Source organism: Ascaphus truei, chromosome 1 (assembly GCF_040206685.1).
Source record: "Ascaphus truei isolate aAscTru1 chromosome 1, aAscTru1.hap1, whole genome shotgun sequence".
Taxonomy (NCBI): Eukaryota; Metazoa; Chordata; class Amphibia; order Anura; family Ascaphidae; genus Ascaphus; species Ascaphus truei.
Window position 1 is genome coordinate 396,233,012 of NC_134483.1, and position 18,162 is coordinate 396,251,173.

An 18,162-nucleotide genomic window follows, 5' to 3' on the forward strand; every position below is an offset into this window, starting at 1 on the left:
TTTAACTTTCCTTCATTTCTACGATATATAAAATGGAATGATGAAAAAGTAACTCTTAGTTATTATTTGCGATTGCAGTCCCTTCCTTTACAATTAGGCTGTCACAATGAAAAAATACAATGAATGTTATCGTAGTAAGATAATTACAATAATCTTGTTTTCCTAAAATGTTCCCTTTAGGATTTTGGAGATGATGGATCCTTGTACATTACCAAGACTACCACAACCCACATGGGAAATTACAGCTGCCATGCTGATGGCTATGATAAGCTTTATCAGACTCATATCCTCCAAGTGAATGGTACGATATTTTAATTACAATATTACAACAGTGAAGTCTTTGGATATGAGTTATATGTTCTATTACTGCACCATTACTCAATTAACCTATTGCAAAGTTAGAAAAAAATATATTTCTGCACTTGTCTAAATCATTTTGGGTAAAATGGAGTCAGGCAATCTTAGTTTAAAACTAATTTGAATTCATAAGCTGGTGTTATTAAATGTTTATAATGTATGACATATATATATATATATTTTGTAACTTAATGATACTATGGATGTTTTTGTCCTATTAAACTATAATTGAAGTTACTATGTAAGCTCTAAGAATAACTTTATACAGAAAACCTTGTTTCCTTAAAACTTGTTAAATCTTAGCGCTATTAGGAAACTTAATATGGATTGAAAATGTATGCACTGTTGACGTTATGCACAGTTCACTTTATTGTTACATTTTCCCATTGATGTAATAGTTTTTTTCAATTGAAGGATTTTATTTTTACTATAGCGTCGTTCTTTACTCAATATGATAACATTTGTTAAAAGTTTGGTGAAAACCAATGATGCTCCTCCTATTTTGCCCTGACTATTATTTATATAGAAATCTGATGGTTAAATAATGTTAGCAGCTTATACAGGTAAAAAAAAAAAAAAGAGATGGAATTCCAACAATTTTGGACCCAGATCCACAAAAGTGTACTACTGTAAGCTGTAGCATGCCTTTACTCTCATTCATGTGAATAGAAATAAAGGCGTGCTAAAGCTTGGCACCTTTTTTGGATGTGGCCCTTGCCGAGCAGTTTACAGTTGATCAATGAGTGTCCCATATAGTCAAAGATTTGTCAGATTTTTAATTTGTAAAAATGTTTTCTCATGTTAAACTATGGAAACATGGCACCTTACTAGCATGTAATTTGGGAAAATGTTGCACACCAAAAATCAAAATAAATCTGGGATACTACTGTAATACCGGTGCTCTTGTTGAGGAAAGGCCTGCAGCAATCCAAGTACAGGATCCACAAGAAAGGAAGAGGAGAGGCTCCACGGATTATATAAATGCAATAATTTATTGGAGCAAAATAAAGTGTCCTTAATAGCATAAACATTTGCTATTGAATCAACTTAAAATAAAATAATAATAACAAAGAATTTAGGTAATGTAAAAGTAGAATGTGAGAAAATAGAACCACCGTTTATCATTGCACTATACTGCATCTGTACAGATTTTCATCATATGATATATTTAAGTGTTAATGTTTACATGATAACCCTCCAACCCTAATTTTCACCAATGCCTTCCACCATGTATTCATGCACAGTTTAATAGATAATATTATGAGTAACTCTATAAATTGTCATCTTCCTCAATTCATGAAAAATTGGCTTAATCGCTTGATAATGTTTTAATAAAGTTCTTAAATAGGCTACTGCCACTAGTGATTAATGTTTATAAATGTTGAAGTCAATTCTAAAGTCTCCAAGGTAGAGATGTCTTATAAAACAACAATGTCAGAGCAGTTCCCAAGACAAGAGGAAAAAAAAAAAAGTATAATTGTGCAGTATTGTAATGATTTTTTTAAATAAATCTTAGCAATGGATGTGTTGCACTCACATGGAATGCCTTGGATATAGGCTTTAGTGATTAAACTCTGGGCAGGAATCCCAGCATTCCAAAAGGTGATTCTTACTGCCATTGACACACAAATGAAAGAAAATGCAAACAACACTAATGTTTAATATATCCAAAATTGTTTTGTAACACAAAGTGTGTACAAATCCACTCACACTTTCACAATTGGTAAAAAAAAAAGCTTTTAGCTCTCAGAAGTCCAGCTGCTTTGGAGCAGAGTTGGGAGGTCTCTCTCTTGACATGGGAGGCTGTGAGGTAACTCCCCACTCCCCTTTGCCCAGAACCCACATAGAATCTGCATATAACGACAGAGCCAGATCTGGATGTATAAAAGGCTTCGGCTATTTATTTTATAAACAAATAGCTAATGGGGTAAATGCCACTCCCTGCCAGAGGGCTCCTTTAAAAGAGGGGGTAAGGAATAGTCAGCTGTTCCTTGATCTGCTGACCCCATAACCCTTCCGGCTGGGCCCCCGTGATCCAGGCATTGTCGTGAGAGGGCTCCCAGAAGTCAAGTCTAAATGACCCTGCCCACTCGCCACTCCCCCCGGGCTTAAACAGACCAGCTCTCAGTCTGGCAAGAACAAGCACATACCCCAAAAATCCGCCACCACCCATTTAATCCCCTTAAACTAGGCCCATACCGCAAGACCCGCAAGGGCCTTCTCCAACCCCTCCTGCAAACCGTTTTTGAATAGGGCCACCCCCACGTCCGACATGTGCACCTCGTCCTCCCTGAAGAAACCGTTTGAGCTGGCATCGAAATCTGGCTGTCTGATCTCTCCCGCACTGCGCTATGAACTTTCCTGTGGCCCTATCCACCTTCTTACGTGACCGGTCGACCGCCCGCGGGACCCTCACACCCCTTGATGCCTGCCTATAGACTATATCCAACCACACGACCTAAACCCCCCACCAAAGGGGCGAATATCCATGCCAAGTCCTGCTTTATGGAATCGATCAAGTCTACCGATGCCCAGACTAGCTCCCCTACTTGCAACGCCCCAAAGAATGCCTGGATAACGGCCGCGTCAAATAGCATTGCCTCAAAAACTGAAAAGCAGACCCGCTCCATTACCTGTTCCAGCCCCTCTAAGATTGCCTGAGTTCTTCAGCCTTTTGCTCTCATTGTTGCCACCCCCTCAGCATTCCTGCTACCCCATCCAGCTTCAAGAAAAAGGAAATCCTGCTCAACCTTTTTCTTATGGACCTCCCTGCAAAACCTCTGCTTCCAATGGTTAAAACACATTACATGGTCTCCACCCCTGCCACGTCCCCCCCAACCCACTATAAGTCAATGAAGTATTGCCCGTCGAGCATACAACCTAACAGGTGGAAACACTCTAGGTGCACCGGCAACAGCCGAAATACAGATTTAATGTTGGCCTATGCCAGCAATGCCCCTTCGCCCATTCTACCCACTAGCGCCGCTGCCTGATGGAAATTCGTGTAGCTAACTGAGCACAAGTCCCGATCGCTACCATTGTTCACAAATGCGCCTTCTGGTATTGAAAGGTGCTGGATCCATCTAAACTCCCCTGCCTCCTACTTGGGAACCACCTCCAGTGGTAAAATCCTCAAGCTGGGAAGAAGGAGGGGTGGTGGTGAATGGAACCATCATTCTACCATACTCAATCTCTTTCCTCACTCTCTTTTGCAACATCGCTGTGGTCCCTGGCCGATTTCAAATTAGCCCCAAACCCCAATCCCACTTTGTGCTCAAACAGGATACTGAACCATTCAGTAAACCTGACTAGAAGCAGCTGGGCCGCTTCCCTATTTGGGTACCTTCCCAACCATGGCGCCATATTCTCGACGATTACTGCCTCCCTGCCCAGTCTTCCGCTCTGCTCCCCTGGAACCACGTCCACTGCTCTTGAAACATTTTGTTTGAAGATGTGGCCCCCGCAGGTAGCACACCTGTGTTTGAAATGGCAGTTGCTGAACTTGCACTGGGAGTCATTGAACGCCCAGCAAACCCCTGACTGATTCCCTCCTTGCTTGCCCATTCCTCCCATATGTCATCCCCCTGCTGGATCCCCCCTGAAAGGGCGATGACTGCCATTACCCAATCGATCCACAGATCTATATCCTTCTTGTCCCATGACATTTTACCCTTCTTCTTATAATCCAGGGGGAGCATATTGGCTGGAAGAGAATGAAAAAAACCAACTACTAAGTGTAGAAGGTACAGCAATATAGAGATAAAGCGATAACTTGGCTCTATGGATATCCTACTTACAGGATTCCAATGGAAAACAGGCACTGGAATGAGGTGAGGATATGTGGATGTGGTAAGCTTCTCAATGTGCCAGTCAGTGTAGCAGATGGTAGCAAATAGTGCTATATAAAAGCGCAATGGATATAATCAAAGGTCGCAGTGCATCAGATGTTCTCACCATCCTCCCTACATTGGGGATGCGTGCAGCCAGTCAGCCTCACGGTGTGCTCTGCTCTTCCGCTTTGTAGCGCCGTCGACTCTGTGACGTCACTTCCCCCGGGTTCTCTCCGTGGCTCCAAAGTGCTCCACGAACATAGGACTAATCCCACTGGCTAAGGAACTCCTCCTCAACGTGTTTCGCCAACCTTGTAGGGTCTCTGGCCTTTACTCTAGAGATAAACTGGGTGCACAAATTCCCTGGTGTGAATATAATAAAACTTACACATATATATCTCTCGGTCAGCCTTACATATTCACCTACCATTCAATGGAGGGTGATGTCCAGACTGACACTGGGGTGTATTATACCTGCACTCATTGGAAAATTGGTAGGGGCTCAGTAACTGCTATGGGCTGAAGTGCCAGCTCTTGGGTCTAGTTGTGCGCCCTAATGTATCCTCCTGTATTTCTGTCCCCATTTTACCGTCCCCTGCAGGGGTATTGGCTAGGGACACCAAGTTGGTTATGATTCCCCATAGAAGATAGTTGCAAGAAAGGGTCTTTGGGAGTTGGAGGTGAAGGGGGAACACATATAGTTAGCCCCATGTGTATTTGGGCAGCACTCCAATGCCCCAGAATGTATTACCAGTATTTGTTGTGATTTTCCCTTTCTGGGCATGCATTTAACCAGGGATTTTGGGTGCATACGTTTTAAGGGGGATTTTGCGTGGAAACTTGTCAGAATGTGCATATAGGGTTGGGGACCAAACTTACTGGTTCCCTTGTAAATGTGTCCGACAATCAGGCATGATTTTTGGATACATGTGTGCACATTGGCCCCATCACTTATCTCCCATTAAAAACATAACCATGACTCACCACTAGGGTACCCTGCTTCAGCACAGCCCTGGAAGGAAAGTGAGCTACTGCTGCGGCACAGTTTATTCGAGCATTTGCCCGTTCTGTGCCGCAGCAGTAGCCTGGCGCGCGCCCCCGAGTGTGACGGGCGCACGCCGAAGCAGCGGAAGAGCGCCCTCCGATCGGGGCGCTCTCCCTACCGCTGCCGGGTCCGCCGGGTCCCCCGGAACCCCCTGCCGCTGTCCCGCGATCGCGGGACACCAGGGCTCCCTCGGGGAGCCCCTGGACACGCGTGCAGCGGGCGCACGCTCCCGATGACGCGTGACCGCGCGTCATGGCCACTAGCAAGCCGGGAGATTTCCCGGCTTGCGGTACCGACCACACTTCAATAAAGTGTGTCGGTAGTGTATGGTGAAATGTGTTCTAGTATACTTAGAAAAGGAGGTCCTTGGGGGGACTTCCGGTGACGTCACCCGGTATGGACGGGTAGAAGAGGAGCTCCATAGACCCGCGCATTAAAAAACGCAAAAACCCTCATTCTTTCCCAAAATTGCCGGGTAACATTTACACCCCCAGATAGCTAAACAGTTGAGCGATGTCAAAAGCCAAAAAAACGAGCAATCAAGGAGTTGCCAGATACTTTTCTCCGCCGCAACGGACCAAAGACAGCACGATGGAGCTCCAAGATGGCGGCCGACCGCATGGTGCCACGGCGCAAACAGGGAAAAAATCCCAGACAAGAGATCGCCCCCCAGCAAGCCCTGATCAACCCATCACCAGGGCATACCTAGAAGAATTGCTAGCGGGGATATCAACTACGCTCCAATCCTCCTTTCAAACTGAGCTCAGAACCGCAGTGAGCGACATAAGGAGGGAGATTTCAGGGCTGACAGAGAAAACAGCTACCCTGGAGAAAAAACTCACCGAGTCCCAACAAAGACAGAGTGAAGCCGACGAGGAGATAGGCCGTCTAGGAGAGGAGATAACCCTCCTTAAAGAAAGTATGGAAGAGCAAGAAAATCGTGACCGGCGCCAAAACATCCGCGTCCGGAACGTGCCGGAGTCGGTCACACAAGATCAACTCCGACCATACCTCATGGAGCTATTTAATTCGGTATGCGGGGAGCTGGAGGAGAAAGAGCTCGAAATGGATAGGGCTCATCGTGCCCTTGGACCTAAATCAGATGACCCGAGGCGGCGAAGGGATATCATAATAAAGATGCATAAATATACATCAAAAGAAAAAATAATCGCGGCCTGCCGGGACATGGGTGAAATATCTTTCCAGAATGAAACCCTCCAAGTCTATAACGACTTGTCAAAAGCAACGAGAGACCGCAGACGTGAATTAAAACCCCTAACTAATCTTCTCCGCAAGAAAGGAATCCAATACAGATGGGGATTCCCTTTTAGGCTTACAGTCAACAGGAATGGGAAATTCCTGTTCATGAAATACCCTGTGGACATGGCCCCCTTCGCAAAAGCGCTAGGTCTAACCCCACCGCAAGCGTGGCTGGCGACCAACTCAGACGCTGAAAATACATCATTAGACCCTCCCCGAACATCGGAGAGGATTGCGGCCCAGCACCCTAAAGAAAAATAACAATTGCCGCGGCACTCAGACGGATCCCCCCGGACAAGACCCGAAGGGGGGAGAGTGCCCCCGTTTGCCTTGTCGGTCCGGGGCCACACTGGAGAGCGGGCTGCGGACCCGCCTGGTAAACCGGCGCCAGCCACCACTCCTAATGTGAGGTTGCGAGGCGCCTGCTCCCGCGATGACTCCGGGGGGACCTTGAGGAGGGGGGCGCCTCTACTCACCTGTAAATACATCCCATCGGACCGGAACCGTTCCAAGAAGTAAGCCGCCAACTTCCATGATGAGCTGACACAGAACACCGCCCTTCACATCAGATCGCGAGTCGTCTACTCCCGCGATGACTCCAGAGAGGATCTCGTCTGCCGCCAATAAGACCGGGAAACCGACCGACCCACCAAACTCGGAGCAACGGGATCGCTGATCTTCTAATACCGGAGCATGTGGGGAATTTGGATCCCGGTTTTGCTCCCACCAGCCTCAATCTCCAGCTTTTCGGTCCCGCTTTAAGCGTGACCTCCCTCTCCCCCTCCTTTTGCCGGCTTTTCTCGGTCCTGTAGAGCAGAGCTCTGGATTCGGGGGGGGGGGGGGTCGCTGTCGGCATCCAGCCCTTCCGCAAACGAACCACGGATCTCAGGACCGTAGAGGACCACCCAATCTGCGAGACCAGGGGCGATTAGGGCGCCGGGAAGACGGACCACCCAGACTGAGCCCAAAAAACTTAAATCTATAAGTTAATAGTGATGTTCTGGAGGCCGTGAGTAGATTGATATAATACAACTGCTATATCTCACTTAATACCTTGCTTCCCCCTCCCCCCCTTTTTTTCTATCCCCCCCTCCCTGCAACCCTGACACGCAACTCCTTCCCACCCCCCTCCCCTTCCCCCCCCCCCTTCTTTTTTTTCCCCCTCCCCCCATCCCCCTCCCTCACACATACCCCCACACCCCCACCCCCCACACACACTTTCTCCACCCCCCCTCCGACCCTACCTCGCATTCCCCCACCTCCCACGGGTTAGGACCAGAGCGCAAGGAATTGACATGGAAGCGCCCTCTGATCCTGAACTATACAAAAGCCTAGAGGGGTGAGAGTGCCTGAGATAGGACTGGGACTCCCTCTTAAAGTTGTAATGTGAAATGTTTGAAATGTTTGAATTGCACCTAGGCCCCCCCCTCCTTCCTCCCTCCCCTCTCTCCCCCCCCCCACAACCGTCCCCCCCCCTTTCCCACAACTGTCCCCCTCCCCTCCCTTCCCTCCCCATTCCCCTCCCCCCACCCTTGTTAGCAAACCTACCAAGTACTTCGCCTAAATGCAAAGGTAATTGAAGGAAAAAAACACTAAAGGAAACAAACATGCAAAAGAAAGTCGAACTTATCTTGCACGGTCACAGAACTGTTTAAAAAATATTCTCTGCGCAGAGTTGCATAATAGCTGTGTCACACAAAAAATGTGAAGTGAAATGTTTGAAATACTTGAACTGCACCTGGACCCTCCCCTCCCCCCTCCCCCTTTCCCCCCCTCCCCCCCATCCCCCCCTCCCTCCCCCCATCCCCCCTCCCCCTCCCCTCCTTCCCCCTCCCCCCCATCCCCCTCTCCCATCCCCCCCTCCCTCCCCGCCCCCCTTCCCCCTCCCCCCCCTCTCCCCCCTTCCCCCTCCCCTCCCCATTCCCCTCTCCCACCCCCATCCCCCCCCATCCCCTCCCCACCCTCCCTCCCCCCATCCCCCCTCCCCTCCTCCCTTCCCCCTCCCCTCCCTCTCCCCCCTCCCTTCCCCCCCCTCCCCCCACTCCCCCCTCCCCTCCCCCCCACCCCCTCCCCCTCCTCCCCCCCTCCCCTCCCCCCCTCCACCCCCTCCCCCCCTCCCCTCCCCCCCTCCACCCCCTCCCCCCCTCCCCTCCCTCCCCCCATCCTCCCCCCCCTCCACCCCCCCCCCCTCCTCTCCCTCCCCCCTCCCCTCCCCCCTCCTCTCCCTCCCCCCCCTCTCCACCTCCCCCCCCCCCTTCCCCCCAACCCAGGGGAAGCAAACATACAAAAGAAAACGGAAACTATTTTAGTTTGTTATTTAAGTGGTTACGTTACACTCACAACGCATAGTTATAATATATATGTTTTATTGAAATGCGAAATGTTTGAGTTACTGGAAATGTACCTACGCCTTCTTTACTTCCCCCCCCCCCATATAAAGGTCTATACTAAAAGGGTAAAAGTAAATTCTATAGAGGGTCTGGACCCCTCTGACGTCCAACGGTTGACGAACCCGGAACCACCCCCAAAGGACCCACCTGGCCCGAATGCCGGCCGTACGTAAGGCTGGCGGAAATTTGTTAAGGCCTTTTGAAGGCCTTGCTACAATCTATCTCTATCTGCTGACCCTGTCCCATCAGATCTCCCCCCCACCTACCCCTTCCCACACCCCCCCTCCTCAGCTTAAAATATCCATTCTAACCAAAAAAAGCACACTACCTCTGCACCCACAGAAATATAAACCAGACTCAGACTTACTAGATCATGGCCTCTCAAGTGGGAAAGAGAAGGCCTTATGGTACTATCCAAAAAGGAACCCAAATGGCTAACCAAACCACAATTAAATTAACCTCACTCAACGTAAAAGGCCTCCAAAATAATCGAAAAAGGAGATTAGCACTCCAAGATATGAAAAGATCTGGGGGAGACATCATATTCCTACAGGAGACCCACTTCACATCACAAGACCCCCCAAATTTATTCAAAAAAGTGTTCCCAATGTGTTTTTGCACATCGTTTACTAGTAAGAAAAGAGGTGTTGCTGTCCTGATCAGACAGGGCACCCCATTTAACCATATCAAAACAACTGCGGACCCAGAGGGTAGATTTCTAGTGGTATATGGCTCCTTAGCGGGCTCAGCAATCGCTCTGATCAATGTATATGCCCCGAACGAGAACCAAGCAGAATTTTTAAAGAATGTCCTCGAGGGCATAGACCCGGGATATCTGTCATCGATGATAGTGGGAGGAGACCTAAACATGGTCCTTAACCCTACCGAGGACAGATCAACCACAATGGGTCCCCCCCGTACAACCCCCTCCCAGATCATAGGGAAAAGGTTTAGGGGAATCCTGAGCGAGTTCTCATTGGTGGACATATGGAGGGCCCAACATCAGGGCCAGAGAGACTATACCTTTTTCTCAGCACCTCACCAGACCTACTCTCGAATAGACCACTTTCTGGCCACAAAAAATGTGGTGGCGGCAGGATCCGACTCCGACATAGGACCAATCACATGGTCTGATCATGCCCCGATTACCTTAACCCTGACAACCCCTTTTGAAAAAACAATAAATTACTCATGGAGGCTAAATGACTCATTACTCAATCATCCTGAGATAGAAAGAGAGATTAGAGCCGCTATTCGAGACTACTTTTTTTTTAACTCAGGATCCGTCTCCTCACCAGCAATCCTGTGGGAAGCCCATAAGGCAACCATTAGAGGAAAATTCATTTCTATCGCATCCCACAGGACAAAAGCCCGCCAAAAACTAATAAAGGAGCTTACGGATAATATCAAAACAATAGAACAATCTCATAAAGCCAACCCCTCAAAAAAAATATATAAAACATTGACAACAGCCAGAGTAAAACTTAGACAAATCCAGCTGGAGGATGTTGAGAAGGCCCTCAAATGGACTAACCAACAATATTATGACAAAGGAAACAAGGCAGACAGACTTTTAGCGACAAAATTGAGAGGGGTGCATAAACGGTCCCAAATTACGGCGATCAAGAGTAGGTCTGGTGAGATACAACATAGTGATAGCAAAATAGCAGCCGAATTTACAAAATTTTACACTGAACTGTATAATCTAAGATCAAAAAATGGCCGCCCTGAACCAATAGCATCTGAATTAATAGCGCAATACTTAGATAAATGTAAGCTCCCCACACTAACGGAGGAGGAAAATACAGTCCTCAACGCTGAGATCTCAAAAGAGGAACTGGAAGAGGCGGTCAAATCACTAAAGATTACAAAGTCTCCTGGCCCCGACGGGTTCACTAATGTCTACTATAAGAGATTCTTGCCAGTACTATCCACACATCTGTTAACAATATTTAACGACTTCATGGAAGGAAATCAAATCCCCTCGTCAATGTCCCTGGCCACCCTGGCCATAATAAATAAAGAAGGCAGGGACCCGATGCAATGTCGAAGCTATCGTCCAATCTCCCTGCTTAACTGTGATCTCAAACTATATAGCAAAATACTCGCAAATAGATTGAACCCCATCTTACCGAGATTAATAGATAACGATCAAGTAGGATTTATAGCAGGTAGACAGGAGTCAGACAATACTCGGAAGATAATAGATATTATTGAACATGTCCATCTCACAGAGACCAAAGCACTGCTCCTAAGCCTCGACGCAGAGAAGGCGTTCGATAGAATAGACTGGCTATTCATGGACCAAGTTATGCGTAAATACGGATTTAAAGACGCATACCTAGAAGGAGTCCGTAGATTATACCAAAACCCGTCCACAACAGTAAAACTACCTGGGGGCAGTAACCAGAGATTTGAGATCACTAATGGAACTCGACAGGGATGCCCCCTATCTCCTCTCCGCATTAACCATAGAACCTCTAGCATCGGCAATAAGAGCCAATAGAGACATCAAAGGAATAGAAATTGGACACAGGCAGCACAAAATATCACTATTCGCAGATGATGTCATCCTAACCCTTACACAACCTCAAATATCCCTACCTAACCTCCAAAAAGAGTTACGGGACTTTGGAGATATATCAGGCTATAAAATCAATAATGACAAATCGGAAGCACTAAATTTAAGCCTGCCAGAGCCAGAGGTGAAACTCCTCAAATTAAACTTTAACTATCATTGGAGCTCCTCGAGTATCAAATATCTGGGAGTAAAGATAACGAGGAACTACCAATCCCTATATCAACAAAATTACCCGACTCTGTTCCGAAAAATCAAACAAGATCTAGAGAAATGGGGAGGATATCAGATATCATGGATCGGGAGGATGATATCAGTTAAAATGAACATACTCCCTAGATTATTATATTACTTCCAGACTCTTCCGGTCCACATCCCTGGCTCAGAATTAAAGAACATTCAAAAACTAATCTTCCACTTTATTTGGCAGGGTAAGAAACCCAGAATCACCAGGACAGTTCTTTTGGCATCAAGGGGGAGAGGAGGACTTGGTGTTCCAGACATCACAAAATACTACCAAGCCGCCCAATTGCGACAGGCAGTAGTCTGGAATGCCAACCCAAACCAATACTGTTGGTTAGACATAGAATCATATTACGCCAGGACGCCTTCACTGCCGGCTTGCCTTTGGTCCCTGAGCAGGGAAGACATGCAGAATAGTAAATTCAAGTTAGGCCCAATGAGACACACATGGGAGACATGGACGAAATGCAAATTTAAATTTAAGCTCACTACACCCCAATCTCAACTCATACCAATTCATAAAAATCCGAAATTCCCTCCTGGCTGTGAGCCCAGACAATTGGACCAATTCAAAGCAAAAAATATTAGAGCGGTCGCTGACCTCCTGAGTATTGGAGAGTTCCTGAGTTATCAAAACCTACAAACCAAATATGAAATAGTAAGGTTGGATGTGTTCAAGTATCTACAAATTCGTCACTTTATTCGAACCTTATCCCCAACGTTGAAATTTCCCCCTCTCACAGTTTTGGAGCGGCTCTGTAGAGAAACAGGCCACCAGAAAGGTCTTATAACACAAATTTATACAGAATTGGAAAGGGCCATAGAAGCCCCCACACATGACTATATGCTGCATTGGGCAGCAGAATTGGAAACAGTTATAGACCGAGAGGACTGGGAAAGAATTTGGGAAAATGCCTCAGGAACTTCCATATGTACCACAATCAAAGAAAATATATATAAAATACTGTTTCGCTGGTATCTTACCCCAGTTAGAATAAATCAAATCTACCCCCAGGCGTCCGATCTATGCTGGAGAGGTTGCGGCCAAAAGGGGGACATGGCACATATTTGGTGGACATGTCCGGAAATTAAAAAATACTGGGGAACTATACAAAAATTAATAGAAGAGGTCACAGACCTCAAAATCCCTATTGACCCGTTGACCTACCTGTTGGCCAGGCCCTTAGAAGACTTGGACCGACCAACAAGTAAATTAATCTCCTTCATTCTAACAGCGGCTAGATGTGCGGTGGCGGACGCCTGGAAGAAGGTGTCTCCCCCCTCAAAACAAACGGTAAAAAATAGGGTGCAGGAGGTGATGAATATGGAGAAACTATCTGCCTTTCTGAAAAGGTCCACTGACTCTTTCAACAAAACATGGGATCCGTGGCTAACCCATATGGCACCCCTACGCCACTAAACCAGACATGAAAAGTAAAAAAGGGAAAGGAAAACCAGGTCAGGGGTTTCAAGGAAAATAGACTGAGGACACGGGAAGCAATGGGTATCCCTCCACCCCCCCCCCCCTCCCCACCCACCCTCCTCTCCCTTTTCCCACTCTTACTCTCTGTTTCCATCCTCGCGCTCCCCACCTAGCCCCTGGAGGGTCAGGGGAACGGTGAGCTTTCCTCTTTCTATCCGGTTTCTTTAACCAACAAAAGGAGAAAAAGTGTATTAGGCTGCATTATTGTTTATTTTTTGTATAATGTGAAATATTTAAATGCCTAATAAAAAAATTTGGAAAAAAGAAAAGGAGGTCCCTGTTTTTTCCGGAGGTACCGGTATGGCTCCCCGCAAACAGTGTAGGCTTTGTGAGTACCCATCTGTACATAAGGATGGGTGGGCTATGGAAGTACCATGTAAAGTATAGCAACCTGACCTGTTTAGTGGCTTTTTTTTAGTGGGGGGTAAGGCTGAGTTGGCTGGGGGGTAAGGCATTGCTTGACATGCCCTTCATCTGACATCAGCCAGATGAGCCCCGCTCTGATTGGCTGGTGGGAAAAGTTCCCACGCTCTGAGTGGGGGAAAGTCCCTGTCCATGTTAAACATAGGACACAGAAGTCTATGAAAGAGGCTTCCACACTCAGAGCTCTCTCTCTCTCTTTGTCTTTAGACTTACAGGTAATCTTGGTAGGGGTTTCCAGGTGTTTTGCTTGCAATAGCAAAGCACTTGGTATTGAGGTGGCAGGGAATCCTAAGCCTGGCTGAGGACCAGTTCTGAGGAATAATGTTGCTTGTTCCAGGCTTATTTCAGTGACGTGGAGTGAACAGGGAAAGCATTTTGCTAAAGTACGCACCCTGCAAATTGGAAAGTCTATTTTTAACCCCCAAACCCCAGAAAGTGTGTATATTCCGTCTGTATTTTGTATTTCATTGTGTGTACGCGGGTTTACCATCTTGTTTTGCCTAGGGAATGATCCCAAAAATATAAATGTGTTAAAAGACTGGTCTTCCGCGACAGCCATGAACAAGCTCACCACAAAAAACATGCAGGCATTTTACCCACCATCATATTAAAAATGTATTTGCCAACAGCGTGCATTGTATGTGTTGTGTTGGGGGATAGGGAAGTGCCGAGAGACCTCCCTTCCTTCTGGGGAGCATGTGGGCTGCTGCCAGCTGGAGCACGACAATCGTGCCTCCCAGAGGGGAGAAAGCCGTAGTGCTCTGACAGGAGGGGGAAAGGTTGCACATGAGCTACTGTCCTCGCCGGGGGACCAGGCCGCCGGGCCACGTTGTCCACATGATGCTGTCAGCTCCCCTCTCTTCCCCAGTCAAATGGTAACCAGAGCAGGAGGGTGGATTGGGAACCAAACTGCCCCAGTGTGCCCGGCTGGAGTTTACTATTTTTCCCCAAATTACCCCAGGACCGCATCAGAGTGCACTGCCATTGACAGCAGGAAGCAGGGAAAGAGCCGGAGGAGGACCGGCCCTCATAGGAGGATATCCGCCAAACCGTGGCAGCACTGGGAAAACATGCGCGGCGGAGCACCCCCCACCTGGCACTGGACAGGCCACAGCCCCATAGCACCGGAGACCATCTATTCCCTCCCCACAGCACCACCCAGCAGCCCCGCAGGACCTCCAGCCGGAGCATACGATGAGCCGAGGATGGGGACCAGGGAGCAATGCGAGCGACGCCAAACCCGAAGCACCAGGAGGAGGGATGGCCTCCAGGTCAGACTGCCCGCATGCGTAGTGCCATCCATCAGGGCGCACTGGGAGGGAAGCACACCAGAGGGGCTGAAACTGGTGTGCCAAAACTGGCTGAGGCTACACTGTCCCAGAGCCCCCCGATCGGCCACCCCAGCATGTCCGATGAGCCCATTATACTGTATGTGTTAGGGGGGGGGGTTATTTCTTTATAAGTATGTATGTGTTTTGACATTAATTGGGGGGGGGGCACAGAATTGGTACTGCAGGCCTGTGGGTGTCCCCCCCCTGGACTCTCCTCCAGCCGTAGCATGCAGTCAGGTATGTGCATCTCCCACTGTTATCGGCGATCACCGGGGGGAGGGTGCACTGGGGCAGGAAGCGGAGACCAACAGGGAAGCGCCGGAAGGAGAGGATGGCACTGCACTGGAGCACCTCCCCTCCCCCCGGCTAGAGCTCTCCCACACGTGCAGCGAGGCAGTTAATGGAGGTAGATAGCCGGGAGGGAAGTGCCCCCAGAGGACTGCACCACACGGGCTGCTGCAAGCTGGAACGCGCCTATCTAACGTCCCAGGAGGGGAGAATGTTGCATGCATGCTGATGTCCCAGCCGGGGGACCAGGCCACTGGGCCACGTTGTCTCCACACCGCTGCCAGCTCCCCTCTCCTATTCCACTAACCCATGCAACAAACGGTAACCAGGCATTAACAACATAAGACCGCAATTTATCAAAGAAACTGAGGGGGGGGGGAGAGAGCTGTGCAAGCCGGGGGACCAGGCCGCTGGGCCACCATGCCTCCTCAAAGATACCCTATACCCCAACAGCAAAACTACTGTAGCTGGCGAGCAGCAAACAGATCGCACTCCCGCCAGCCGGGCTTTAAATAGCGCTGTCATGTTGCCACTCTCCGGACCCCTCCTTCCTGGCGCCACGCTGTTCTGTACTGATGGGGAGGAGAGCGAGGAGAGGGGCCGGGCCAAAGAGGTGGAGCCTGGCCCCCCGGACAGGTGTCGCCAACGCCGAAGGCTAGGAGGCCGCTTTCTAGCACAACTCCTGGCATCCATCTGATCTGTGAGCTCTCATCGGTGCTCAATGTCTGACGTCATCACTCCTCACTCTGTGTGTTAGTCCACTTGAAGATGATCGTCACACTACATATTTCACATAGGTTTCTGCTTCCTCTGTAACTTTGGTCTCTTTAATCAGCCGACTGTACATATGCATTGGATAAACCTATTGCTGCCTAACTAACATATTAATATAGTACAATAATTAAAATGGTTGACACGTTTCCCATCTCCCAAATACAATTTAATTTTATAAATGTAATGGAACGTCTTTCCAACCATTTGCAAATGTTTTAATATCATTAAGAATTAGTTTGACAGAATATTTGGAAGTATAATTTTTTTTTTTAAGGGAAAAATAATAATTTTATAAAAAGGAAATAATTAATATTTAATATTTTAATTAAATGAATGATTTCTAGTTCATACTTTATTGGAAAATAATTGCCATATACTGTACATTTTAAATTCATTGTAAACATGTTGCATTCTATATTTTATAAGTCTATGTCTGGTAATCAAACCTATTTTTTATGTTCATACTTTGTTTACTGCTATATAGTCAAACAAAAGAAAAATCTAATAGACAGAGTATATTTTATAAAGAGAGAACATTCATAGAAGCTCATTCACAAAGCAGTGATAAGTGGTTTAAAGCATAATAAATGCCCGTATTGCTCAATATTACATCCTTTACTAATCACAAAGCAGTGATAATAGTGCAGTATTGCGCACTAATGGCTTTTTAACGAGCTTAAACAGCCTGAGCCAAAACTGTGATAAGCTTATCGACTGTTAAAATCTCTCAATATTTTAGCACCAGCTAAAGTTTGGTGCTAAAAATATTGCAAGATGTAGAAACGATTTTTTTCTGCACAAGATTGATACCAGAAGCTGGCAGGGACCACCCGCAGGCCCACGGGGACCACCGGACCCCGTTGGTGTCCGGGGGCCTCCGGGTGGTCCCTGTGGTTGTCTGGGGGACTCCAGGTGGTCCCTGCAGGTGTCTGGGGGCCTCCTTTTGGTGTCCAGGGACCTATGGGTGGTCCCCGTAAGTGTCCAAGGGTGCCTGCGGGTTGTTCCCTTGGGTGTGCAGAGGCCTTCGGGTGGTCCCTGATGGCCTCTGGTATCAACTCCTTAATCACCTTAGTAACCTCTATAGTAATTAAGGGGTTAACCCACCCTTTCTTGCTACCCACCCGAGAGACCAAGCCACATTCCCTGGGTCAACTACCCCTGCCCCCTCCACCCCTGCTACCCATTGATTGGCACAGTGGTACATCATGTCCATATAATATGGACGTGATTTACCACTATGACAGTAAATGGTCAGCCTAAAAACAAAAACAATCACCAATAGAAATACACCAAAAATAAACCTCAATTAAAAAGCAAGCACCAAAAAAATTAAAGGAATTAAAAATAGAAAACACCCAAATAGTACAATTATTAAAAATCAACCACCAAAAAAAATATTAGAAATAAATAAAAGCAAACAGCAAAAAAAATACAAGAATTAAAAATCAAAACACCAAAAATAACCAATAATTACAAAAACCATCAACAAAGAAATGCAAGAATGATACAAAGTATTAAACAAGAATACATTTAAAACAAATTTTAAAAAAAGCATTTGCGAAAAAATGCATTGCTTGTCACTGTATTTATCTATAGCCCTAGAGGGACATACATTGGCAATCAATGGGCAAGCAAAAAAATACCATCCTCCTTTGATCTCTCTGTGGATGTACCCCAGAGGTCTGTCCTGGGACCTCTTATTTTCTCTTTACACACTTTCTCTAGTTGTCCTTATCACATCTCTTGGGTTCAAACTTTACTCATATGCTGAGGACCCACAAATTAACTTTTGAACCCTTGACCTTACACCTGCTGTACAGACCAAAGCCTCTCCGCTTTATCATATTGGATGGCCCTGCCAAATAAAACTTAACATGTCAAAGATGGAGCTCTATATACTGTACTTCCTCCCAAGCCTGGCCCTACTGCCCCTTTCAACATTACTGTTGGCAGTACGATCATACACTCCGTATCACAAGCATAATGCCTAGGTGCCACATTTGACTCCTCTCACAAACTTTTTCAGATTGTGAAGGTTGGTCAATGTACATGTTCATGTGTAAACCCCATCGGGCAAGACATAACATCACTATTGGAAACTTAAGGTAATGTATAAGTTACATTCACTTGGCATATATCTGTAACACGCATGTGCAGAAA

At 47.1% G+C, this 18,162-nt stretch overlaps 1 protein-coding gene across 3 annotated transcripts in view; it reads left to right on the forward strand.

Annotated features, from left to right (window-relative positions):
• The window catches only part of FSTL5 (follistatin like 5), an 816,421-nt gene that overhangs the window by 625,937 nt on the left and 172,322 nt on the right, over window positions 1-18,162 (forward strand). For all 3 annotated transcript variants that reach the window (XM_075612304.1, XM_075612322.1, XM_075612313.1), the window contains one exon: window positions 181-301. In XM_075612304.1, coding sequence (XP_075468419.1) covers window positions 181-301 — 121 coding nt within the window. The remainder of the gene's footprint in view (window positions 1-180; window positions 302-18,162) is intronic.